Source organism: Buteo buteo, chromosome 7, assembly GCF_964188355.1.
Source record: "Buteo buteo chromosome 7, bButBut1.hap1.1, whole genome shotgun sequence".
In the NCBI taxonomy this organism is placed as follows: domain Eukaryota; kingdom Metazoa; phylum Chordata; class Aves; order Accipitriformes; family Accipitridae; genus Buteo; species Buteo buteo.
The window spans coordinates 32,945,108-32,970,982 of NC_134177.1; the positions used below are offsets into that span (position 1 = coordinate 32,945,108).

Here is a 25,875-nt window from a genome sequence, read left to right on the forward strand (position 1 = left end):
TGTTGCTACGAGGCAGGTTGCCCACGGGCCCCAAACAAGGAGGAACACTGGCCTACATCCGAATCCCCTCTATCTCCTGTGCTTCTGGGCCAGCTCTAGAACAGCTGACCAGCTTTTGCAATTTGAGATGGGCATACCGTGCTAATCCCACAGGCTGATCACCCTTATTAAAGACTTACCCTAAATTAAGCTGACAAAACAAGTTAATTGCTGCTCCTCCCTGCAGTCGTTACCAGCTCCATGCTACTATTATCCTGACACTGTAACCACCCTGAGGTCTATGCGTGAGATTAGTAAGACAGCTTTTTGGTGTATGTTCAGACTTGGCACGTTAATTAACATAAACATTTTTTTTGTGAGACTTTTGCCCTCTTGCCTGCTGCCAAGAATGAAACTACATGGCTAAATTAAAGAGTGTCCATGACAGGAGGTGGAGAGCTGAGCTGTTGGGGTGAGATGATTCCCAAGTAACATAGACAGGGACTCACAACTTACCCTCCTACAGGGTGATTTCTGTGTCAAGATTTCTCTTTTATGAGGGTATTACATGGGTTATCTCAAGCAGTGTTTATGCCACACTGTCAGCAGAACACAACAGTTTTCTGAAGTAATTACTTTTTTAAAGAGAGAATGTTAAGCAAATGTGATCCCCTCATCTCCAACAAAGGCTCCAGTTCCATGGACAGGAACGGAGCAGGCTTCAATCAGGCAAAACTTGGCTTGGGAATGGGGACTATGCATCCAGAGAGGGGATGGCTCACCCCTGGGTCCTTGCAGCAGAACTCCCTTCTCCTTCCTTTCCCGCTTCACGAGGAAGCTTTGATTCCTCTGTGCATTCCTAGATCTCCTAAGTGAAGGTGTTGTGCTGGAATAGGGATGTTTATCAGACACATTGGTGTGGCTAGAAGGTTAGTCCTGCAGGTATAAACTCAAAACTCAAGCAATCCAGGGATCTGAAAGGCAAGACCTTTGTTGAAAACCCTCCAGCCCAGATACAGTTCCTTTAAATACAAAAATATTATCTCATTACAGAGGTATTTGATGCCTGGCCTCTATCTAATTGATGTTTTCACTCAAGCACCTCCAAGTGCCGGATGGTGCGATCAGGGGGCAGGGAAACAGAGGGATGGGAGAGGGCTGCTCGATGCAGCCGCGACCCATCCGTCCACGCAGCAACCTGTGTCACAGGGTTGTTCCGTTTGCTACGGCTCTTCACAAAAGCAGCACAAATCCGTCATCAGAAGAAACGGCTTTCGACAAACACCGTGGGTGCAGGCAGCCACGCCAGAGGTTGGTAAAAACTTGTGTCTTGTTTTGTTAACTGTGGGCAAGAAAATTTAAGTCCAGTTTTAAAGCTGACTGGCAACAGAGCGGGTGAAAACGATTTTTCTGCTGTGAAACCGCAGAGAAAAAACACAACCCCACGAGGCAAGCCCTGGGAAAAGGGCGACGAAAGGGCCCTCGTCCCCCTGCCCCTCACCTCCCCCGCTCCCGGCCTTGCTCCGGCGGGATCCCCGCAGCCCCTCGGGGGGGGCCCCGGCCCCTCGCCCTCCCGGGGGCGGCCTGCGGGCAGGAGAAGAGCTGCCACGGCGGCGGGCTGAGGACGGGGCGGCCCGGCGGGCTGGCGAGAGGCGCCGCCGGCCTGAGGGGAGGCGCCGTGAGGTGGGAAGCGGAGCCGGGAGGACAAAGGGAGGGGGCTGCTCCCGCCCCCACCGGAGGGCAAAGGGGGGCCGCCCCCGCCCCGGCCCCGCCCGGCCCCGCCCGGCGGCCCAACGTGGCCCCCGCCCCGCCGGGGAGGGGCCCGGGCCGGGGCAGCCCCGCCCGCGGCGCGAGGGCCGCTGGGATGGGTAGTCCTCGCCTCCCCCCTCCCGCGCGGCCCCGCGCCGGAGGACTTTCCGTCCCAGCAGCCCCCGCGCTGGCGCCCCGCCCTCCCCTCCCGCCGTGCCCCCGCCCGCGGCCCGCCGGGCTCTGTAGTCCACGGAGGCGCCCCCGCGGCCGGCCGGCACGGCCCGAAAACTACGCCTCCCGGCAGGCAGCGCGGCGCGGCCTCCCCCGCGGCCCCCGCCGCCCCCGCCGCGCCGTGTTGTTGCGCCCGGCCCGGCCCTCCCCACCCCTCTCTTCTCCTCGTCTCTCCCCTCTTCTCCCGGCGACCTCGCCGCCGCGGCCGAGCTCGGGTGTCCCAGGGCAGCCCGGAGCGGCAGCGGCTCCGTGTGCCGGGGCCCGGCCCGGCCCGGCATGGCACCGCGCCGCCCTTCGCGCGGGGACCGTTGGCCGTAGAGTGCGGCGGGCTGCCCGGGTAGGTGCGGCGGAGCCCGGGGCCGGGAGGGCCCCCAGGGACTGTGCGGGGAGGGGGATCCGCAACAGGGGGGGCCTGAGGGGGCCGTGCGGGGCGGGGGGAACTGTGAAGGGGGCTGGCGTGGGGCGGCTCTGGGGAGGCCATGATGGGGCGGGGGGCCCTGGGGGGGGTGACTGGGAGGAGGGGGGTGGGGGTGAGGTGGGGTGAGGGGTCCCTGAGCGGGGCTGGGGGGTGTGGGGAGGGCCGTGGGGCCACCGTGACGGGCGAACGCTGAGGGTGCTGTGGTGGGGAGCTCTGGGGTAGGGGACACCGGAGAAGGCCGGGCCGGGAGTGCCCGGGGCTGGGCTGAGGGGTCGTGCTGGGTTGGGGCCCTTTTGTTGCTGGGGTGAAGGGGAGCCCTGTGGAGAGGGTTGATGAGGGGCACAGGGTCTGGGGGCAGAACTGGCGGGGGAACGCCGAGGCGTGGTGTGAGGTTGGGGCTCCCTGAGGAGAAAGAGGTGCACTGGGGAGCTGAGCGTTGCAAGTGGGTGTGCTGGGGAGAATGGGAGCGGAGGGCTACCCTCCGTGAGAGGATTACTGGGGAACAGTAGGAGGAAAGGGCTGTCTGAGGATAACGCTGTGGGCTGTGCTGGGGAAGATGCTGGGAGTGGTGATGAGGGGATAGTGCTTTAGGGACAACTATAATACTGGGGAGTATGCTGAGGTGATGGTGGGGAAAATGGTGCCTGAGGCTTTGTCAGTGTATATCATTAAAGTGAGGTTCTTTGATACATCTGAAAGGCATGTCTGAAAGAATTGAGAAATGGGGTTTGCAAGGAGGGGCTGGCATACTTAGAATGGGCTGGTAGGTTCAAGGAGAACTGCAAATCAAGGAGAAGAAAGATGCAGCTAGCTCTTTTGGGGAATGAGCCAGGCTCTGAGAACCTTGAGTTATTGCTGTTGTGTTCTTGCTTGTTGCAGTTGACCAGTGGATGAGAAAGTATCGCTTTCCTGCTGTGCTACGGCGTCCCAACCCTCCCTGATTTTGCAAAAGCGGATGTCTGACCATCCTGTAGGCATGGCACACTTGAGAGAATTTGCCAGCCAGGTAAGTGGCAATTAAAAATTTGTTTTAAATTCTTGTATCAAGAGCAAACTGTCTTAAGTTTGCTCTTGAAATGAGTTTAAAACAAATCACCAGAAAATCACTTTTTGCCACTCTTTATCTCTCTTGCACGTGTCTCGGTTTACTCCTGTTAGCTGATTGATTTGTGTCTTATTCTGTGGTGGCATTGGACTGAGAGTGTTAAGTTGCCAGTGATATAGAGAGGGAATTCTTCACCCAGCGTGGTGCCTTTCTCTGAAGTTAACTTTGCTCTTCTTAGGGAGACGGGAATCATTGGCTCGCTGAGTATTTTGGGGAGGGGAGGTCTAGAAATGGGAACAGAAAAGCTGTGTGCAGACTGTGCCAGACATAACGTACTGAAGTGTTCATAGCAGTAGCCTGAGAAAAATGGTGCTTGTAACCCAAATGCATAAGAGGTAGTGATATTTAATACTGAACGTTTAACTTTTCTGAGAGAGATATCAGCCTCAGTGGATGTGGTTAAATCCTGTTGTTGTGATGACATTTTCATAAGAGGAATGTGGAAGGATGACGTCATGACTTGGGACTAAAAGCTAAACCACATTGATAGTATTGGCTAGAATCTTCTTTCTTCTGAATTTGGTTGTGGTGTGTGTTTGATTATTGGCAGATGTCAATACTGAATGTAGGTCTTGTTAAACCATGTTTTGTGACAATTTTTGGCATTTTTCTCTTCTGCTCCTAGGTATAGGGTTATAATATTGAAAGCTTTAGTGGTTTGAGATGATGCTTTCTCCAAGCCTTTTCTGATTTAAAATTGATTTGGAATGCATCTTAGTTTGCATGCTGTCTTTCACATAAACTGTTTCCTCAAAGTGAGTATGGAATTAAATGCAAATACAGTGCCTGAGTGAGTCATAGTACAGGGAGAGAAATGAAAGGAAAAGGAAAGGATACTGTCTGGTTAGGGCTGAGAACTGAGTTCTGTAGCTACAGAGGATGTTGCTCTGAAGCTTTTTTGTACACAACATTCACTAATGAAGCTTATCAGAGTTCCAGTGGTCTCGTCTCTGAATTTATTCTGCAAATGTAAGGCATTCTCAGATTCTATCATCCCATGACTCTCTGTCTGGTCCTGGAATAGGAAAGCAGTCCATGTTGTCCATTCCTCAGGGCTCTTCAGAAATCCTTGATGGGACCTCCTAATCTATGTAACTGAGGCTTGCAGTCGGAATTGGCTCAGAGTTCTCTTCACCAGAGTTGAGGGAGTGGTGGGAGGTACTGTGAAAATTGAGAGACTAAGACTTGGACTGGGATGTCAGAGGCTTGACTTGTCTTTGATTCCCAGTTCTGTTGCTGATGTGCAGGGTTACCTTAGGCAAGTCCCCAGGTTGCTTTACCTCTGTGCCTCCATTTTCCTGCCTCAGCTAGTTGGCTTTCTCTCTTTTCTTGGCTGCTCTTTGCTGTGTACATAGAGAACAGTGGATCTCCAGTCTTTATTGGGAGCCCTATCTGCTAGACGATGTATTTGTGTCACTGTGTTTAAAGCTCTCTTCTGAGCTCTGTTTCTAGTTTTGTTGTTCCTTATGTGACCTTGAAGAAGCCATTCAAGTTCTCTGGCTAAGTAGTGCTTCACTCCCTTGAAGCAAATAATACTATCTGTGGAGCAAGTTGGGCGTTTCAGACAAATTCGTGTGTTTCAAAGTGTTGAACACAAACTTCCCTCTTGTCTGTACTCCAGAAGTTCAAAACTGTCTCAGGTTTAGCAGTTGAAAAGAGCCATGTACAAATTTCATATAGACAGGGAAGCTTCCACATTTCCAGATACAAAGCTGATTTCCCCAAAGAGAACATAGTGCCTGCTGCAGATATCTCTGTTGGTGGCCCAGAGGTTAGTGTGTAGCATGCAATGTGGGTAAATGCTGGATGGGAAGTTGGGGAGGAGAGGAGGCAATGAAGGAAAGAAGGTCAGTAGTTGAGGTTTATTAAAACCAACTTCCTCCTTCCACTGCATTTGGCAGAGGAAAATTATGTTTGTTTGTTTGTCTGGTTGGAAAGTGCTCTAGTCAGAAATAACACTAAATGCCACTGTAGTTCCATATAAACCTTTGGAGGCTGCTAAACTCCCAGTCAGCTTCAGCTCTCAAACTACTATGTCCATGACAGTCTTTTTCTGTTACAGACTTCTCCCATATAGAACAGTGATTCTGATACTGAACTGCCCCAGACCAAGGAACTCTCACTTCTAAAGGGTTTCAGTACCTCTCAGTGTTTTATGCGGCAGATGCAGGTGTGACTCTTGCTCATGGTGCTCAATATGACTCTTTTGAGAGTGAGATCCAGCCGGACACAGCCCAGAGGGAAGACCTTGAGCTGGTTCAAAGGGTATTTGCTTCTGTTCCCGGTATGCAGCTTATCTTTCCAGGTGGTGGCTACACTTTCCAGGGTAGCTATTTACCCTTCTTCTGTAGTCTCTCAAAGGCTGTGGATATCACGTCTCTGCAGCTGGAGGTGTCAGAGCTGCCAAACCCATTCTTTCCCCATGAAGCAGCTGGTGTTACTGCCAGGCTTGTCTCATAACACACTGCAATTCTTAATTCCTGATGTCTGCAGTGAGTCGCTCTGTTTTAAAACATGGCATCATCAGTTGTGATGGCAAATGCTCCCACACCTGTCATGACAGAGCATCCTTCTTTCCTGTGCTGTGAGATTAGATCCTGGAGGGCAAAAGTGGAGCACATTACTCGTAGATTGTCCTCATCCCTCTCCTACTTATTCCCTCCCCTTCCTGTGGATACAACCAAGATAGTGCTTTGTGTGCTCTCCCCCCAAAGCCTGTTCATGCCTGACTGAACCATCTCTAGTGTCTGACTGCTCTCAATGGGGAGAAACAGCATGAGGCGCTTTGCTCCAGAACTGCTGTGTAATTGACATTCAGTCAAGCAAAAAGGTACAGTGAGGTGACTATCCCTTAAAGGCTTTACTTATTGTAGTAGAACAAGGAGCAGCAGCTGGTCAGCTAGCTCTTCAGACTCTGGCCTGGAGCTCCATTTTGCAGCCCTGGTGGGTTCTGTGAATGTGGAAGAAAATGGAAAGATCCCAAGCTGGTGAGCAGTTGCAAAGTTGACAGGTGCTAATAAGCTTCTTTGGGTTATCTGTGGTCACTTATGCAGGTGTAAAGCATTTCATCTGGATTCTCTTACTTTCTACTTTGCAGCCAGGGTGATTATCTGATAATAAGGCTGGCACTGAGATTAATTTGTATTTAGAAAAGGGGTAGATTGTGCTTGTTAGACCCTTCATTGCAGTGCTCTGCAGGTGCAAATCTATTGGCGTAGGGGAGAGTCAGGCTACACAGAACATGTTCTTCTCCCATGCCCCCCACTTGAGCCCCCCACCCCGAGTGCAGCAGCGTGCTTCTCTTCTGACAGAGCGGTGCACTTGCATAGCTCTCCATTCCTGGCATAACTACATTTGTTCTGCGGTCTGGTGAGTGCCGATGCTTCTATGCCCATCGATCTGAACATTTGCTCATCAGCAGTGAGTTACCATGTGGCGGCTCAAACGGGAACTTTTTTTTAATGGACAAGAGCTTTTGAGCAGATGTCCTGCAGACTAGCATCATTTTATCTATCTTAGTTTGTCATGGGAATTCAGGAATGCTTTCATGAAAATGCCATCTGGCAATGTCTTCTGTGCTGTCTACAATGGTAGTTCACAAGGTGTTCCACTGGGCAGACATTGACCTGCTTGTATTGGGGATGGGCCTGTTTCCTCCTCCCTGTTTACAGAAAGTGAAGAAGTTCATTAGCCAACTCTGGTACTGCAGCAGGTGTCCAGGAGACTGTAACCGTGGCTGGAATGACTCTCTGCCACTTTGCCCCATACTCACTCACTAGGTTCTGGCTGTTGCTGGGTATGACTTGTGTGATTTTGGCAGCTCTGTCAAGGGACGCATGTTCTGAGGCCCTCCGTAGAGTCATACTCTTGCCCTGTCTCCTGAGAGCTCTGAAGCATTTCCAGGTCAGTTTTGAAGTGACAGGTACTGAGAAGGTAGATCCAGTACCTACAAAGTTCCGTGTTCCAACCTAATGTGATGGGCCTGTCTCTTCTGCCCATCAGAGTTGTATCATTTTCCTGAGTCCCTTGGGTGAAGTTTCCATGTGCTTGTCAGGAAGGTTTGTCTCCTTCACCGCCCTGACCTGAACTGCTTTGTTCCACAGAAAACGGGATAAACCGACATTGAAGTATGGAAGCTTGTTTACAAAGCTGTCCATGATCACAGAGCCCGATACCTAAAACGGTGGTTGTCCCAAAAGCTGCCTGCAGTAGCTGGTGCCCTTATGTTTGATGTCCTGTTCTTGAAGAATCAGTCCTAATTCTTTCGTGTGCCATGCCAGGCTGAGGAGGGGAGCAGTAACTTACACCTTGCCATTTCTTTTCTCATGGAAAAATTACTTACTCAGGAGGGGAGGAAGGTTTTATTGCAGGGTTGCTTCCTGGCAGGTTTCATGTGGATAGTGTTTCCTTTACCAGCTGAGCCAGGTGCTTCTAGGAGATGATCCTCTTTCTCTCCCTTCTCCCTGATGTGTGGGAGCGGCTGATACAGTGAGTCGCATTTTTACAGTGCACTAGGTGACTGTTGAAGGTAACATCTGGGCCACCTTGCTGCCCCTTCCTGTAGGTTGGTCAAGAGGTGGAAACTGCTCCTGGCCTCTTGTGAGCCTGGACTAGCCAGACTGTTCTCCCTGTGCTGCAGTCGTCATTCTCATGTTGTCTTCTGGCATTTTTCAAGCTCAAAATCTCTTTCTTTCCCCCGCCTCACTCTCTCCAGTCCCTGTTATGTATCTCCAGTTCCTTTCATCTCTGCATATCCCCTCCAGTCTGTTTCCAGTGCATTTGTTCAAAGTACAGCCTGTTTGGGTGTTGCCATGGATGCACAAGGATATTTGGTTATCCTTCTGTGTCTTAGACTGGAATGCACGTGGAAATCCTGTTGAGCGAGCTGACTGTAAAGCTTACTCTGGGCCTGGCTTACTCCATATAGAGATGCACTGGGTGCAGAAGGCAAACAACCTGTAATGACTGGCTGGCTTAATCATTAAGGAGCGCCTAGGGCTGCTCAGTGATGGCCTGCTGCTAGATCCTGGTGTTGGATGGAAAAATGCAGCTGCCCTGTTCTGAGATAAAATCTCTACCAGCTCAAGTCCCTTGCAAGGTAGCGGTCCCTCTGGGTGACATTTTGGAGGTGAGACTGAGAAGTTCTGGGTGTGGAAAACTCAGTGTAACAGCTTGGCTGCTTCCTGTAGGTCAGGCCATATTTTCCAAGATTTTTTTTTTTTTTTTAAACTAGACTTATTTTTTAAAAAATGCAGAAAAACTAATCACAATGAGCCTTTTAGTAGCATGAAGCAGAACAGGACCTCCTGGTCTGCAGCTGGACAGAATGAAATAGCATCAGAAAATGATTCTAATTTCTTCCCTTACTTGTCTGTATTCATCTTAATAAAGAGTTAACTTTTGAAGCTGCTGTTAAAGAGTCAGTATTTCTCTGATGATCCTGTTGGTAGCTTCCCAGTTGATGTGCTTTTCTAATGAGGGAAATGCTTTTGCATCTGGGTGTGCCAGCCAGAGGAGAGGCTGTTCCAGAAAAGCAGGTCTGCAGATGGAGTGTCCATTCAGCTCTCTTGTCTCCTCTGGGATAGGCAGGTGTCTGGCCTACTTGCTGCTGACCTTCCAAAAGACATGAGGCTCCCCCTGCAAACATCTGAAGAGAGCAGGGCTGGGTGCTGCTTGGAACTCAGGCTGTAGCAGAGAAGACAGCTAATGTGAACTGGTACTTATATTACTGGAGTATTTCACCCTCTAAACAAGTAGGGAAGGGTGCAAATCTTTCAAATCTTGCCAAGCTTTGAATGCAGGAAGGCAGTCTAGGGAAACATCCTTGTGAACTTCCTATGGCCTCTTGCTTGTGCCCATTTTCTCATCTGGATCTTCAAAAGCTGGCTGGTTCTGATATGCCTTGCCTGTCTCTATTCAAGTGTGAACAAGTGCTTGCTCATGGAGCTGCTTTGGCACCAATTTAGTGCCTGCAGTTGAACAGTCCTGTCCCAAAGGTGCTGACACTTTCTATAGAGATACTTGCTGACATTCTCCTTCCGGGCTTCTGTCCCCTTCTTCCCCCACTGTGGTCTGCAGGGGCAGAAAGCCCACGTAAAAGGTTTCTTCAGTTCTTCTAATCTTAGATATATTCTGTGTTAAGCTTCTCAGCATGTGGAGATCTTTTAGGATATGTGAGTTTCAGGTGAATTAAACAACACAGTAGATGCATAGATAGGGAGATGAGCTGTATGGGTATGCACGGTGCTCTGCAGGCTGCCGTGGGACTTGATGGATGTTTCCCATCTCTGCTTTCTGCTTTAGCACTCCAGGGTGGATCCTGAGGAGCTGTTCACCAAGCTGGAGCGGATTGGCAAAGGATCGTTTGGTGAAGTCTATAAAGGGATTGACAACCGCACCAAGGAGGTGGTTGCTATCAAGATCATTGATCTGGAGGAGGCTGAGGATGAAATTGAGGACATCCAGCAGGAGATTACAGTGCTCAGCCAGTGTGATAGTCCCTACATCACCCGGTACTATGGCTCCTACTTGAAGGTAGGACAAAGCCATGGTAATTCTCTTGCCAGAAGTTTGGGAATGGGGTGGGCTTCTCTATGGGTGCTGCAGCTGATGGTGGCATACAGCACTGAAAGGTGCCCAATCTGTGAGTGTCTGTGGCAGCAGGAACAGCAGTGGCTCTGCTCACTGCGTTTATGTGGTCTTAATAGGAAGCTGGGCTTTAAGACACTTGCAGAGCACATGGAAATGAGGTGCCTGGTACAGTGTGGTCCCAAGAGCAGGGCACTTCACTGGAGAGAAAATTATTTGTTGAAGAGGCTGACCTCTCCCCGGTTTGACCATTCTTGAAAGGAAGTTTGTGGAGTACTTTTCCAAAATACCACAGTTTTAGGGTACTACCACTGGGGCCTTTATGCCTCTGGAAAGAAGAGGAGTTTGAAACTGTACTTTGTGATCTTGTGATCATCATTTCATCAGAAATGGTGAAAAGAACAGGAACTGAGTCTTCGCAGGAGTGCTGATTCCACTTCCATTGAGAAGAGGTTTAGGAATCCCCAATGGAAGCTACTAGTGGTCATGACCAGAAGTGGCCTCTGCATGCTGGCTGCTGGAGGTATATGTAACACTGGGTCTGTAGCAAATAGTTCCTGAGCTCTTTGGATCCTGATTATTCCTTGTGTATTTTTCCAAAGGCTGTAATGCATTTTCTCAGCCTTCTACTGAAAACACCAAGCAAGCTCTAGTTTCTTGGATCTGCTGCTTATCTCCTACCAGGACCCTGTGAACCTGTCTGGAATTCTCTTCTCTGAGGAGTAAGAGTGTCTTGCTGATTGTACCCTTCAAGCTGGCAGTCCTGTTAATGAGATCAAAGGCTGCAAAGCTCCCCTGTCATTGTCAAGAGGGAGATGTGCTAGATCTGTTGCAGCGATGTTAAATGGCTCCAGCTTGAGAATATGCTTATCTCTGTGGGCTGTGTAGTCTGGTGCCTGCAGGGCCACTAAGCTTGCTCAGATAAAACTGCAGACCGAGAGAAAGAAATGTACTGGGGGCAGGTCCACTGCTATAATGCTGTGTCAGAAGGAAAGAGGGATTTGGGAGCTCCCTTCTTAAGCCTCTGAAAGCTGTGGTGTGCAGCATCTCTTGGATTGTGTACAGGACTACTCATGTGTCTTGTTGCCTCTGGGGTGTTTCACCTTTCTGCCTGCTTTTTTTACTGTCTTTCCTCTTGATTTGTGCTCTTGCTTGCAGGGCACTAAGCTGTGGATAATCATGGAGTACCTAGGAGGAGGTTCAGCCCTGGATTTGGTAAGTATGTGGTAAGCTCTGGACCATGACAAACATTGGCTGGAGCCTTAGTTTGTGAAGTGCCCATAAGCTGGACACTCACTTGGTATACACCATCTTTTTGACAGCCCTGTGCCTGAAGGGTAGGCAGTGCAGAACAGACATGCCGGTTATGCATATCACAGGACAGAGGAAATGTTTGCACGGAGCTCAGCTGTCAAAGCACTGTTCTCCAGCGTGCTCTGCTGCTTTACAATGGGAAGAGCCAGCAAACTGAAATGTGACAGCAGCCAGTTGTTTTTGAGCAGTGTAAATCCATACTTCACCTAATAAGAGTTCATCGTATTGTTCAGTGCTTGCATAGCATCAAGCTCAGCAGGGACCTGGTCTATGATCAGGATTCCCAGCTGTTTGATAATACAAATTACATCTAACAAGTTACCCCAGATTTTAAGGGAATACAAATGCAGAATAAACGCATGGGCAAAGTTCTGCCATGCTGTATTCTGTCACAGGATTTTGCTTTTCTCCTTAGGACAATAAAGCCTGTTTTTCCAGAGCAGTAACTAAGGTCATGTAGTGAAAACTGCTGAGCCTGCACTGACTTGGAGGAAGGGTGTAGCAGAGGGGCTGTCATCAGCAGAAGTCATCTTAGTGTCAGAACCTCAATTATTGCACTGAGAAGGCAGGACTTGTTTAGAGGAGAACTGATGGAAAGAAGAGCTTTGATACAAAACTCCATAGCCAGAGGGTAGAAGTTGTCTCCAGGCTGTTGCAGTGGCTGAAATTCAGTTCTTGCATGCTAGCAGAGAGACTTGAACAAGAGAAGCTGTTAAGATGTTCTGTTCACCAATGTATTTCCAGGCCAAAGCGAGAGATGAGCATCCTGCTGTTTGTCTGGGAAGCCTTTAATAGACTAACAGAAAATCCCCCAAAGATTTTCCATTTAATGTTGCCAGGTGCAAAGTCCAGCATTCTGCTTGCAGGACGTGCACCAGGCATGCAGTAGGTGTTTCCTGCTGAATGTGACCTGCTTGGCCAAGGTTTCCAAGTAACAAACTGAAAGGCTGGAAAATCCAAAGCATCAGTCACCCTCCTTTAAGTCATCTTTTGCCCTTTATCAGCTGAAGCCGGGACCCCTCGAGGAGACTTATATAGCTACTATCCTAAGAGAAATCCTAAAGGGTTTGGATTATCTACACTCTGAGAGGAAGATCCACAGAGACATCAAAGGTAAGAGGGGAGAGCTCAGCTCTCTTTCTTGTAAGGGATGTTATTAACGTAAGATTTAGAAGTATTATACAGCAATAATCTGAGAAGTATCAAAGACTGTTTCTCAGTGCTGCTTTTCCTGTTGGATTGCTTGTTTCTGAATCTGGTGCTTATCATTTTATTGCAAGTCATGTTTTTCATGTCTTTAGGGTTTAGAGTAACAGTAAGGATCTGTAGCTCTTCTCTGGCATTTGTAGTTTGGACAGGCAGGGGGCTAAAGCAAAGGAGTCAATGAAAGGCAAGCTTAAATATTGGCCGACTCTTAGTTATGTCTGGACATTTGCTTTACTGCTGGACCCCAAGGCGTGTGTATGCTGGTTATTATGGTTATAACTTATTGTGAAGGTGAGCTGTCCTCATGCAGGGTTCACAGCCCTAGAAAATCAGGGCAGCTTGTGTCAGCTTATCCTGTTACTGATTTTTATAGTCATTGGCCTTATGCAGTGTAGAGAGACCTGGCATCTGCCTCCCGACAAGCAGTCTCACACCGAGCACAGAGCATCAAAGGACAGCAGGAGGGTGAGAGGACAGTGCTGTGGAGATGTGGCCAGTGTTGGATGCTAACTGCTCTGACCCTCTGCAGGAGGGGATGTGAGCAAGCAGAGCAGAGAAACCTCCTGCAGGGAGATACACAACAGAATCTTTTCTACATATGTGAGACTACACATTTCTAGTGCTGCAAGCTGTGCAGGACTGTTGGCCACCAGCAGACTTGGGAAATGCTGAAAGTTTGTAGGTAGGGTCTCTCTCAGAATGAAAAGTCCTACAAAAAAACCCCCATGGCCCAAAACATGAGCAATGTTGCTCTCAAGCTGAGTGGGTGGGAAGCAGTACAAGACCAGGATTTGTGAGCTCTTTAGAAGGACCTGCTATTTAACCTGTGCTGAATGCTACTCTGAAAAAAAATCAAGACCATTTGAGGTATCTTGGGCCATGTCGCCCTCTCTTCTTTGTGTGGCCAGGAATCGCATGTAGTTGATTGTGTGGCCCTTCACATCTACTCCTTGCTGCTCCCCTAGAAATATTCCCCTTCGGATCCAGCCAAGTGGAGGAACTTGTTCCGTGTTACCCAGCAGAGGTCAGAGCATGAGAATGAGTCTGAGGCTGGAAATCCAAGCTGAGCATTTTCACTGGGGCAAAGGAGGATGTCACAGGAGGTCTATTCTCAGTATTCAGTTCTGTGTGTGCTGGAGATGATTCAGAAACCAGTGGACTTAATGCTTATTTGTGTGAACAGCTGCCAACGTGCTGCTTTCGGAACAAGGAGATGTGAAACTGGCTGACTTTGGGGTGGCTGGACAGTTGACAGACACACAAATCAAGAGAAACACCTTTGTCGGGACTCCGTTCTGGATGGCACCAGAGGTCATCAAACAGTCTGCTTATGACTTCAAGGTGAGCTGGGAGCAGGAGGATCGCTACTTGGTGCTACTATATATGAGATGGTGCTAGGGTTAATACAGGGATTGGAAGTGCTGCTTATTGCAAGAATGATACTTTGCTGTTATGGTTCAGGGTCTGTTGGAGAAGTTTGTCTATTAGACATGAAACACCCTATCTGATTTTATGTGATCAGCCCTTTGGCTGTGCTAAAGTTGCATGCTTCCATGTTGCAGAATTGCTCCTTGCTGTTCTGTGCTGTCACTGTTCTTGCTCTTCTTTCAGGCAGACATCTGGTCCCTTGGAATTACAGCCATTGAACTAGCAAAGGGAGAGCCTCCAAATTCTGACTTGCATCCTATGAGGGTTCTCTTCCTGATCCCCAAAAATAACCCTCCAACACTTGAGGGTCACCACAGCAAGCCCTTCAAGGAATTTGTGGAAGCCTGCCTCAATAAGGATCCTAGATTTGTGAGTATTGCTGTCCACCTGTGAATTTGGGTAAAGTATTGCAGAGGTCAAAGATTTATTTAGCAGGAAGACCTTTTGGTGCAAGGCTCCTGGAGAGGAAGAAGTACTGAGCTTGCCGAATAGACGGGCAAGCCTGGCGAGAATTGAAGTCCATGCACTTGTGTGTTTAGTGTATGGAGATGGTTAGATGTAGCATGCTTTCCTTATTTGCTCCAGAGGCCAACGGCTAAAGAATTGCTAAAGCACAAGTTCATCACACGCTACACCAAGAAAACCTCATTCCTAATGGAGCTGATAGATCGATTCAAGCGCTGGAAGTCGGAGGGCCATGGAGAAGATTCCAGTTCTGGTGATTCTGATATGTACGTACATGTTCTGCATGGAGGGGTGCCTCTGCTGTACCCTGCATGCCCTGGGGTGGCCTACTGCAAACAGCTCGGGTCTTTTCCCCACCTTGGTTGGAGATCTTAAAGTAGCTCAGGGAGACCTGTGAGCACCTGTTTGTGGGAGCAGGTGACTGCTGCCTGAAGAAACAGGCTGTTACCTCCTGTTCAGTGGGACCTGGTACTCTATTCTAGTCTTACCCTGTGGAGCCTCTTTGAGTGTAAGGAATCAGAAGTACTAACAAGAAATGTCTAGTCTGTGTGTAACTAGTAAAACAAGGCTCTTGTTGCCTTTATTTTATGCACATTCAGTTAAATGCAAGAGCTACAGGCTTCAGAAACTGTGGTAACAGCTGTGTATGTGTGTTTGTGTATTCATGAGTAGAGAGCTTTGGTACTGATGTGGAGGATAATGAGGCTATGAGCCTTGGGTGAGGAAAGAGCGCTTTGTTGCCAGGCTGGTGTCACAGATCTTCTCTTCACCTGTAGTGGCAGCGACTCAAGTGACCAATGATTCTGGGAGGTTGGCTTGCAATATCTAAGCCTGGCCCCTCAAATTGTGCGCTTGGATTGTCTTCAAAGTCTCCTAAATTTAACTAGCACTTGAAACTGTCTTCAAGCTGGCTAGAGCAGAAAGGTGGTTGTGGTGATTTGGAAACGTGATGTAGTACTTGGCTCAGATCTCTGTTGTGCTGTATATGGGCTGTAGAGGCTGAAGCGGTTTCTCTTTAGGATTTTTGCTGGGATAGGGAAATGCCTGTGCCCCCTGTGGTGATACGACAATCAGATGGGGGAGAGCTTGTGACTATGGGAATGCATGGGTAAAACTCCCAGTGTATGGAGCTGAGGCTTTGTCTTGACCTTCCCCTTTTCATTTGCAGTGATGGAGACACAGAGGATGGAGACCAGGGTCCAATCTGGACATTCCCACCAACTATTCGCCCCAACTCCTTGAGCAAGCTGCACAAAGGAATGGCTCTTCATGGTTCCCAGAAGGTCTGTTTGCTATCTGTTCTTTCAGAGGTGGACTGAACTAACACAAGTGAGGGTCTTGGGGAAGCTACCAGTCACTCGTGTTCTGTCTAAAAATTTACTTCAGTCTGGTATCAAGGGTTAGTGCCCCAGAGTTGCCTCTTCCGCATCATCAGGGTTCTGCAATCCGTGGCTTTCGTGAGACCTGGTGAGGGGACTGCCATCGAAGTGCTGTGAATTTACCAGAGGCTTAGTAGTTTATGTGCCCTGGGAGCCTTTGCTTATGCTTATAACTTCTTTCCATGTTGCTTTCTAGCCAACTGAGCCCATCAAGAGGCAGCCACGGTCACAATGTCTCTCCACACTTGTTCACCCAGTTTTTGGGGAGGTGAGTAGAACCTTCTTGGTGTCTGTGGTGGCTGGAGATGAAGTGGAAAGCGAGTATGTCCCTGGAGTGTCCTCTCCAATACACTTGTGTTCCTAGAAACATAGCATTACTATGTTGTCTTCTGGTGAGGATAAGGTAGAGGAGTACCTGTTTCTTATCCGTGTCTTAGGCTTGCTAATGCCTGGGTAACTCTGGAGTCTGATGTCCCTGGCCATCATGGCTGAAGTTCAGCTCCTTTTAGGGCAGGCAGGTATTTGAGCTTGCATGTTGCTGTGCATGTTCCCTGCCCTCATGCTATAGGCTGCTGTCCACAGCGGAGTCACTGAGGGAAATGTGGGTGGATTAGAGCAGGAACTGGCTTTGCCAGTTACTAGGCTGCCTTCTTGATTTATACACGCCTGCTATTGCTAGCATGCCGAGGCCAAGGAGTTACCACTATATGGCCTGTGGAAGGTAGACAGAGAAAATGCGTTTGGAAAGTCCACCCTGTTTCCCTGCCTTGTGTTCTGGGTGGGGATGCAGAGTTGAACTAAAAGCTACCATTAATGATGGGATAGTGTCTGTATCAACGGAGAGCTGAATTGTCTTTCCAGCTCGGTGATGTTTTAAGGGAGGAGAAGAGGATGATAATCATAAGGGGGCTGCTGGCTAGGTGCTTCAGTTGCTGTTTCCAGCAGGAGTATAGGAAAGGTGGTTCTGCTTCAGAAGAAATCACTTAGACACTGCATGGCAGGGTTCTTTTCTTGGGTTGCTGGGTCACAGAGACCGTTTCTCTCATCCTGATGACTTGCTCTTTTCCGGATCTTGATGTTGTTCCAGGGGTGGCCCAGCAGAGAGCTGTGCTTTTTCAGGGATAGTCTCTGGGCTTAAATCTCTTTTCTCGGGTCTAGTGCTATGTGGAAAGAGGGTTTGCTGCAGGGCAGGAAGCAGAAGTCACTCTGAAAAGCAGGCTCTTGAGACAGCACCACTTTGGAAATTGAGAGGTTTAGCTAACTGGCTTCTTCTGTACTCCACTGGGCTTGACTTTCCAGAGGTCAGAGCATGATGCAGAGGGTCTGGGTCTTGTAGGCCTAGACCCATGAGAGAAAAATGGATAAAAATAATGTTGGTTTCTGATGCAGGCAGTTTGTTTGTGCAGCATAATCACTGACATCTGGTTCTCAGTCCTTTCTGTTTAGCTGCCTTCTGGGGGAGGGGGTGGTCAGAGCTGTGAGTTCTCCAAACCAATGGGTACATCTTCGTGCTTCTCCTTACCAACCTTGCTGCACCAGTTCCAGGCAGAAAGTGGCTTCCTGGATTTTTCATTTCTGCTAGTTTGACTCCCTTGCCCCAGATTTGCTGATCCTCCTTTCCTTTGCTTAGACTTCCCTGCTGGCTCTGCCCATCCCACTCAGCAAAATCAGGTGCAGGAAAGGTTCTGGGCAGTCTCTGAAATAACCTGGCTTCTGTGTGCAGTAGTAGGGGGCTGGAAGAAAACTCTTCTCTAAGTAGGAAATCTGCTTCACTGCTGGTTGCACGCGTTGTTCTTTTCAGTTCTAGTTTCCTACCAACAGCAGACTTTCTCCTTCTCACCATTGTATTATTGCCTCTTAGACCTGCTAGGTTTTGATCACCTCTTTCCATAAAAGGGCTGAAGCTGGGCTTTGTGAATTGAAATCTTACTGAGATGCTGTTCATAATCTTTTATATGTCTTCCCTGCCTGTGTATTATTGGATGTTAACACTGAAAATGACCCATGCTGGGTCATTAACACAGATGTGGGCAACTGCAGATCTGGAAACCTGTCTGCCCTTTCTGGGGCAGGGAGGAAAGGTAAGGTATTTGGGGCTGGAGGACTAAGCAGTAAAATAAAAGCCAACCTGTAATTCTTTGCATGGTACAGCTCTCTAACCCCCTGCTAACCTACAGAAAACTCTTCTGCAGTGGAAAGTGGCAGGGTAGCACAGACTGCTCACATCACAGGCTGCTGGGCAAGCTAAAGGTCAGTGGCTTGGCATCAAAGGCTGATGATAAACTGGCAACTTACCTGCAGGACAGACCTTGTGTCTCATTTTGCTCTGAGGCAGGCAGTCTTTGATCGGGTAGACGTTAAATCAAATCCTTGGCTTTAGCATCACAACTATTTTTGGCCTAAGAAGTCTGTATCCTTGATGTGTAATGGTGTTGCCCTCTGTGCCCCCTGCCACTTCTGAATGAGCAGAGGCATGTGTGAGTTGCTGTCACAGCTGAGGCTTTGTGTTAGTGAGCAATTACCCCACTGAAGAGGCAGCAGCTCTTTTTGGCTAGGAACCATTTTGTTTCCAGCAGGGGACTTAGAGCACTGGGATGGCTGCAGCTGGGGATTAGCATTCATATTGTCCTGCTTTCTGGACCATGGAGAAAAGGTGAGCTCCAACAACAGGAAAGGCTGATCCTAGAATTGCAGGCAAAGAACTGTGAGGCTTATGTAAAGCCCTTTAATCAGCGTAGTCTAACGGGAGCTTAATTGAACTGGACAGTGGTTAGCTGGCAGACATTGCGTGTTCAACAAAAGATTTTGATTTTTGTTCAGCTCACTGTGTAATGACGCGCACTAGGGAAGGGCCTGCTGCATGAGCTGCTTGTGAGAAGGAGGTGGGAAAATGCTGCAGAGGATGCAACTGTGGGTTTTCTGACGACAGACTCCTTCAGGCCTCAGCATCAGTGACCTGTAAGGAGTTTCTTAAGGACAGACGTGTAGCTATTTCAAATTAACAACTGGAACCATGTGCAAGTAGACTTGTGGCTGGTGAGGCCTAGTCAGAGTGCGCTAACCATGATGGATGTGAACTGAGGCTTTTCATCTAGGGCAGATGCTGCACATGGAGGTCTTGGTGCGTGGGCTTCATTCCCCAGCTCCCCTGGGGAAAGCTCGCTCTTGGGGAGGAGTGTTGGAGATCAAGTGGCTCAGGATCCATAGCGTGGTAGTAGTCTGCCTTGGCCTCCCAGTCACTAGAAGCTACTCAAGACTTTTTTGTGGTTATTAAAAGTGGTGATGACTAACTCCGGGTGTTACGATATTTTTCTGCCCTACCTGTCTGCAAGCCTTTGTGTGCCTCTGGGTGCTAAGCTGTTGTTAGCAGCAAGAGTGACTGTACTGGTTCAGATACCGCTGGAGTTCCTTGTTCTGTTACTGCTTATGGGTTTTCAGGGCTGTCGATCCATTTCTAATATCATTTAGTTTGTTTAGGAGTACATCAGGGCCTGTTTGTTAAGGACTTCAATTGCTATCAGAACCTGGAGGAAAGTTGACACAGACAACTGACATTGGACTTCTGTCTTCCTGACCTGTGAAAAGAGCCCTTTTTCATTTTTTAAGAATGTTTGCCCTCCCGCACCCTTGTGGAGTCATACTAAAAGGGAAAGGGACTTAATGTCTGTACTGCACTGCTTGACCAGTGCTTTCTGCAATGAGATAAGGAACTAATGTGCTGTTTCTGGGTTGCAGCTTAAAGATAAGCACAAGCAGACTGGAGGCAATGTGGGAGCTATGGAGGAGCTGGAGAATGCCTTTAGTTTGGCTGAGGAGTCCTGCCCAGGCATCTCTGACAAACTGATAGCACACATGGTAGAGCGGGTACAAAGGTAAGTGTCCTCTAGAGTGTGAGCTGGGCTGGAGCTGGCAGTCAACTGAACCATTGTTATACTCCATTGCTATAGTAAAGGTTGGTGCTGAGCAGTCAAGACACCCAACAAGTGAATATTGATGACAGCTGACCTGATAGTCCCTTAAGTCACTTCTTTTAACTTGCTTTTCATTTAATGGAAGTGGTTCTTCCTGCCTCAGAAGTCCTTTCTCACACTGAAAAAGTTTCTATAGTGTAGATGAATGTTGCAGAGCATGGAAAGATGCTGCTATTCACCTTCATCTTGCTTAGATATATATAGATATATGATGTCCTGCTGGTCCCATTACCCAGGTAGCGAGGACTATGCAAAATGTCATCGGGATTGCTTCTAATAGTGAGTATCTGTTTCATCGTAAGGAATGTGCTTTACAGCACTACCCGCAGCCAGTCACTCTGCTTGCTGAGCTTCAGGCAGCAGGAAAGTGTATTTTTCCTGAAGTGAAGTCTCGTAGAATTAAGTTCTTTGCTGCTCAGCAGGTGCTGCGTCAAATTTGCCTCCAGTACTGGCGCCAAGTTCAGTCACATCCATGTGTCGCAGGCAACAGTGTCAGATCCTGATCACAGGTTTATCAGGCTTTATTTAACATTAATTTTGCTTTTCTCCCTTTCACAGCAGGCTGTCTTAAATCTCGCCCTTTCCTCACCAGCTGAGTAACGTTAACATTTGGCCCCTCACTGGTTAGAAGGCTGGAAGTATTTTGCTATACATGTGACCAAAGGAGCCATTCTGTGCTCAGGTTTACAGTCTTTACACCCTTGAACTTGGGCTTTCTAAGCATTTATTTCTGATGGGTATAAGCTGTCATAGTTTGTGCCTTGTAGCTCAAGTATCCATTGGATGCTGTCAAAGAAAAGCCTTAGATATTAAGGACTGAAAATAACTGGCCATCCTTGAGGGCTTCTGTTACTAAGTCATTCAAGCTTTCAAGCAAATATGCTGTCGGCCTGTTTGTTTAGATTCCTACATCTAATCATCACTTAAAGCCCGAAAGAGAATACTCTTATCTCTTCTGGCTGACCCACAGAGGTGACAGAAAGTGTCCTGGTGATGCCTGCAAAAACTTTAGCCTCTAGCTGAGCAGGAGGTACTCACAGCTGGGTGACATCAGGGCAGCTGTTTCAGTATCATTCACTTCTATTGGCCTAGAAGTGGCACTACTGGACGGTGCATAAGTGCAAGATGCTGGCGTTTTTTTGGAGGATTGCAAAACCTCACAGACCCTGGTTGGTTTCTTACTGTAAAACACTAATGCTCAAAATTTCTTACTGGCCTAAAATCGAATCTTAAAAGCCTAAAAAAAGTGCCACCTTGGTTTTTTTGTTAAATTGCTGTTTTTTTTCTTTCAAGACTTCTTTATCTAGAAAACTGACAGTGGCAATGGGGGTGGGGACAAACACATCCACACTTACTTACCTCTTCATCCACAGACAGGCTGCCTGGTGCAGTGTGTGTGGGCTGTCTTCCAGGTGAAGGCTTGAAATGAATAGTAGTGACCAGCTTCACCTGTTATTTTCTTGCAGGTTTTCACACAGTCGGAACCACCTGACCTCTGCCCGCTGACGCCGACATTCCCTGGTGCTGTTTTGAGGGGGGAAGGATTTTTTCCAGCTTCATACCAACTACATCTCTAATCCAGACTACCATCTGCTGTTGGATGTAACATTGTGTTACGGACTCCGGGACATTTCAGAGCCTCCATATTACACGTGTTTCCATGATAACCCAGGGTGGGGTTTGCAATGCAAGTACAATTTAGACCTTTTGCAGAACCCGAGATGGGTGGTCTAATTGTTTTTACAATGTAATCAATGCAGTTTTTAATTGTTTCCCTATGGATGTATCCATTTTGGCTTGGTTTGATTCACAGCTTGGTACTGGTAAATGCCTGGCTACTGGAAAAGAGGGAGATTCTCTTCCATTGAGATACGTTTCAAAGGTGAGCCTGATGGGTTTAGCCTCCTGCCCTTCCTAAAGAAGTGTTTGTGAGCAGTAAGTAACGTGTGAGTGCAGGTATGTTTGCAAGCTCTCCATGCATGACGGCCTCTGGGAAAGTGAGAGCAGGTCTCCGGTTGTTCTGGAGGATTGCTTCAACTCCTTCACACACTAGTAATGAAAAGCTTTCCAGTATAGCAGCAGCTGAGCGAGTAAGCTGCTGCTCTTTCCCAGCTTGTCATTTCACAGGAGGATGGGTTTGCTGACTGTACTTGTTTTTTGGCTCTGGGACATCAGTTTGTATTAGGCCTTGGTTCATCTAATTCAGGCAACAGCAGAACTTGCCTTGGGTCTGGAGGGACTGGAAGGCAAAGTGGTTACATTTGGTTTGGGAGCTGGTGAAGTTCCTTTCTGTGGTGCTTTCTGCAACTGAAGCAACTAGATACACAGGTTTGGCAGTCCTAGTCTCTAAGTCAAGCAAAGCAGACACTTACTGTGTGTGCCCAAATGTTGCAGAAGGATTAAAAAAAGGCAGTGGGGGGGAACACAACAGCCAAAGGCGCTGATGGGGCTTCAGTGCAAAAGGCAGATTGACGTTGTGCAGCAGTTCTTGAGGCAAGAAACCTGTCATCTACAGAAAGGTATAAGTTGGATGGCTAGCAGCAATGGTAGCTGTGTGGTGTTGTGGCTGGGGGTTTGCAAAAGCTGCTCTAGGCCTCCATCCCCTTCTTCTCAACTTTCCCTTTCTGGGTCTTCTTTCAGCCTGGAATCTCAACTCACTGAAGCCAGGGCTCTGCTCCAATTGATGAGCTGTGGTGGTGTTTGCTAGTAGAGAAATTAAAGCATCTACTGCCATAGTGGCTGCTTAGGGTATTCCAGTGGAACTGTCCCCAACTAACTTTGCTTTCTGTATAATACTAGTTTATAAAGCAAATCTTTAATTCAGGTAAATGCACAGATCTTAAATCTATACTTCAAGGGTCTACAAAAAAAGACTTAGAAAAATAACTTCTGGATAGCTAGTTGCTTAGAGATTGGCTCTCTAACTGTAAAGATATTCCCATTAAGTCAGCAAGACCTTTGCTATCCAGATCTTTCTGTCTGGGTGTTTGTGTGTGAATGATGTGACTCACCCCAAAGCCACTGAGAACAAAAGCTGTAGCTGTTCAGCATTTTTTTTTTTTTTTAAGATAGGCCACTTAGTAGCAAGGCTTGATTTTTGGTACTTTGATTCAGACCTGCAGATTGTAAGTAAGTGCTGGGCTAAAAGTAGCTCAAAAGGACCATACATTCCCTCCTCCCGGTGTGCAGTGTTCACTGTAGCTTATGACTATCCTTTACTCTTCCTCTCTGATGGATAAATACAGGCTCAGCAAACACTATGAACTTGTCCGGTAGAGAAGAGGTGCTGCTGTTTGATCTTGCTGGAGATCTGCTGCAGAGCAGCATTTATCTGTGGTGAGAGCCATCTCGGAGCCTGTATTGATGAAGAACAAACCCATTTTTTTTCCTCAGGAGAAAGGAGTTAACATATAGACAGGAAACTTACTGAGGTGGAAGGCAGAGGCTGCAGTCCAGCAGAAAGGCAGCTGAAGGGCTCCTGCTGCTTTTAAAGTTGCTGTTCATGACGGTAGCAAATCGTGTCAATAAGGTACCCTGTGTTATTACTCACATGCACTGCAGTGTAATGAGTAAACTTTTTAAAGAAAACAATCCCCACAAACTTTGTCCAGTATTCAAAGAAACAATGGTTTTAGTTTTTAAAAACATTGAAAGGGATCTGCCACTTTCAATAAAGTAACAAAACAAATGAGGCTGGTGTAACTTTGTATTATTAGGGAAAAACTATTTGTTCAAACTGCTTTTCTCTGCATTCTCCTTAGTCTTCCCCTGCATCTTCCTGCCTCACGTACAGTTAACGGTGACCCGTGAGCCAGACCCAGTCTTAAGTACTTTCAGTGCACAGAGGGAATACAGTGAAAGGCACATTACGTTACTCCTTTAGCTGTTGCACACCAGCGTTAAGGGAAGCACACACTGTTCACAAAAGGGTAGCTGTACTCTGGAGAATGCTTCAGTGTGGTTTCTGCTGGAGTCTGTTTATTGATCTGGTGACAGGACTGTGGTGATGGTGCAGCCTTTCTCATCCGCAGCTGAAGTGGGGAAAGGGTAGTTTTAGTGCAGCACTTTGGGGATGAGCACGCAGAGATACACAGGTGGGTACAGCTTGTATTTTGTGGGGGTGACTGAAAGTCTGCCTTCTAAAATGAAAGCTCTGACAATTAATGTTCCCCCAACTGTCAGAGTCTCTAAACTTTTACAATGAAGTACTTACTTAACTTCACTGCATGCAAGCCGTGCTCCACTTGCACCCGAGCAGTTTGAGTACAGTTGGATGCTGACCACCTTCTGTACATGCATGTTGCTGACACTTCAGCAGAGATAAAGCTCTGGTGATGTCACCAACATGAAAGAGGGAGGTGAATTATCAGCTGTAACAGGAGTCACTCTTGTAACTGGGGAAGACAAAGGGAGCAGTTGCCAGAACAGCTCTGGTAAGTTGCATTAAACACATGGTAGGAACTACTGCAAAAACTTGCTCTGGTTTCTGAAGCAGTGAAGCAGGACTCTCTTACACTGAGTTAAGGACAGCCAGCCAGCCCCGCGGGAAGCAGGGAACACGGGTAGCATTTGCCAGAAAGGATGGCTTTTTGAAATGAAATGAGACCACGGATATTAAGCCATGAGGTCCCAAGAGCGTGGGTTCATCTCTTCCTTAACATACATCCTGCTAGCAAGAAACCAATGAGTAAGGAGCAGCTGTATTCTGTTCTTTCCTAGTGCTCTTTAAGGAAACTGCTCATGATTGTAGCAAAGACAAAAATACTCCTGCAAGGTTCTGGTAAAATTAAAATACTACATGGTATTGCACAGAAGAACTGCTATGACACTGAAATCCTCGTCCATCTGAAAGCTTGCCAAGGTAAGAGGTAAGCAGTTTTGCCAGGAATAGTGAAGTTTCTGGCTTTTAGAGCCTGTGCTCCTGCATTTTAAATGGTATTCTCCACCCGAGAAGGGACTTTTGTTGCCTGCTGACCTTGGTTTCTGGTCAGCTAGCACACACATCCTCAAGACAGGAAATATTGAGCTGCAGGTTAATACACATAAGCAACTTGAGGATCATCTACTCCTCAATTGCCCAAAAATCTTAAGGAAGGACTTCTGCTCACTGCATCTCTCCTGCAACAGGAGTTGTAACAGTACTATTCTGCTACATGGATGTGACAGGAGGATAAATAGAGCATAGGTGTTCAGTCTGTGGATTAGCCATGTAAGTACTTAACAGTCATGCACCAACACCTTTAGGGTGTGTCCTTCCACTGTGTTCTTTCTTTGATCATTTTTCTCAATGTCTGAAGTTGTTTCCTTGTGTTCCAGGCTAAAGCAGTGTTCCCTATGATACGAGATGGAAAAACAAGTGTGAGGGGAAGAGACTTGGCTGGAACCTGCAAGGGAGTGTACAAAAGCCAAGCCTCCATGGTGCTTGCTGAGGGTGAGGCCATCTTGTACAGTTCCTTCCGTCTACCCATAACACCTGGTACATTTCAGTCTGATCTTTATGCAGGATGCTAGGGAGACTGACAGCTGATTTATCGAGGTAGCTTAGACAAAGTCTAGCTGATGTTAAGCAAGTAAGCTACCTCTGTCAGCTAGTTAAAAGAAAAAAAAATTAAAAGCACCAGGGCCACCAGTGCAGAAAACACTGCACACTCTCTTGCACTGCACTTGCAGAAACATGTTTCTCCTGCTCTTCTACCCTTGTCTCTTCTGGCAATTAGCCAGGCCTTGCTTTCATAACACACACACCAGAGCATGTGCACTGCCCTTCAACACAGCTTGCTTTTGGGGACCCCAGGGCCTCTGCCCCAAGCCTGTGACACAACTGTGCAGGCCCCAGCCTGTGCCACAGAGGGTGGCATTTATCTTTATACTTTGCATTTATCCTCACTGAATTTCAGGTGGTGTTTGTCAGTCCCTTCCTCCTGCCCTGCCCTGGAGCTGTCCCCCTCCCCAGGCAGGTGGCACTTACAGGCTCCATAAAGGCAGCTCTGACACCTCCTCCACATCATTCTGACTTGGTGCTGTCTCTCTGCTGCGAATGGA

At 47.9% G+C, this 25,875-nt stretch overlaps 2 protein-coding genes across 2 annotated transcripts in view; one reads left to right on the plus strand and one right to left on the minus strand.

The window, feature by feature from the left end:
- BOK (BCL2 family apoptosis regulator BOK) overlaps positions 1-856 on the minus strand; it is a 36,961-nt gene extending 36,105 nt beyond the window's left edge. The window contains exon 1 of the mRNA XM_075032309.1: positions 762-856. The gene's annotated coding sequence lies outside the window, so the exon portion shown is untranslated. The remainder of the gene's footprint in view (positions 1-761) is intronic.
- Positions 857-2,099: 1,243 nt separating this feature from the next.
- On the plus strand, positions 2,100-25,811 carry STK25 (serine/threonine kinase 25). The gene is made up of 13 exons (XM_075032320.1): positions 2,100-2,296; positions 3,257-3,383; positions 9,786-10,016; positions 11,229-11,285; positions 12,389-12,497; positions 13,774-13,931; positions 14,202-14,387; positions 14,604-14,749; positions 15,652-15,766; positions 16,059-16,130; positions 19,598-19,734; positions 21,300-25,264; positions 25,731-25,811. Exons 2-12 carry the CDS (start codon positions 3,333-3,335, stop codon positions 21,337-21,339), a joined length of 1,302 nt encoding a protein of 433 aa, XP_074888421.1. The 5' UTR covers positions 2,100-2,296; positions 3,257-3,332; the 3' UTR covers positions 21,340-25,264; positions 25,731-25,811.
- The last annotated feature ends 64 nt before the right edge of the window (positions 25,812-25,875 follow it).

Coding starts and splice junctions, on each gene's coding strand:
- STK25 (XM_075032320.1), top strand. CDS start 3,333: ATGTCTGACCATCCTGTAGGCATGGCACACTTGAGAGAATTTGCCAGC. Junction 12,498..13,773: donor GATCCACAGAGACATCAAAG/GTAAGAGGGGAG, acceptor TTGTGTGAACAG/CTGCCAACGTGCTGCTTTCG. Junction 19,735..21,299: donor ATGGTAGAGCGGGTACAAAG/GTAAGTGTCCTC, acceptor ATTTTCTTGCAG/GTTTTCACACAGTCGGAACC.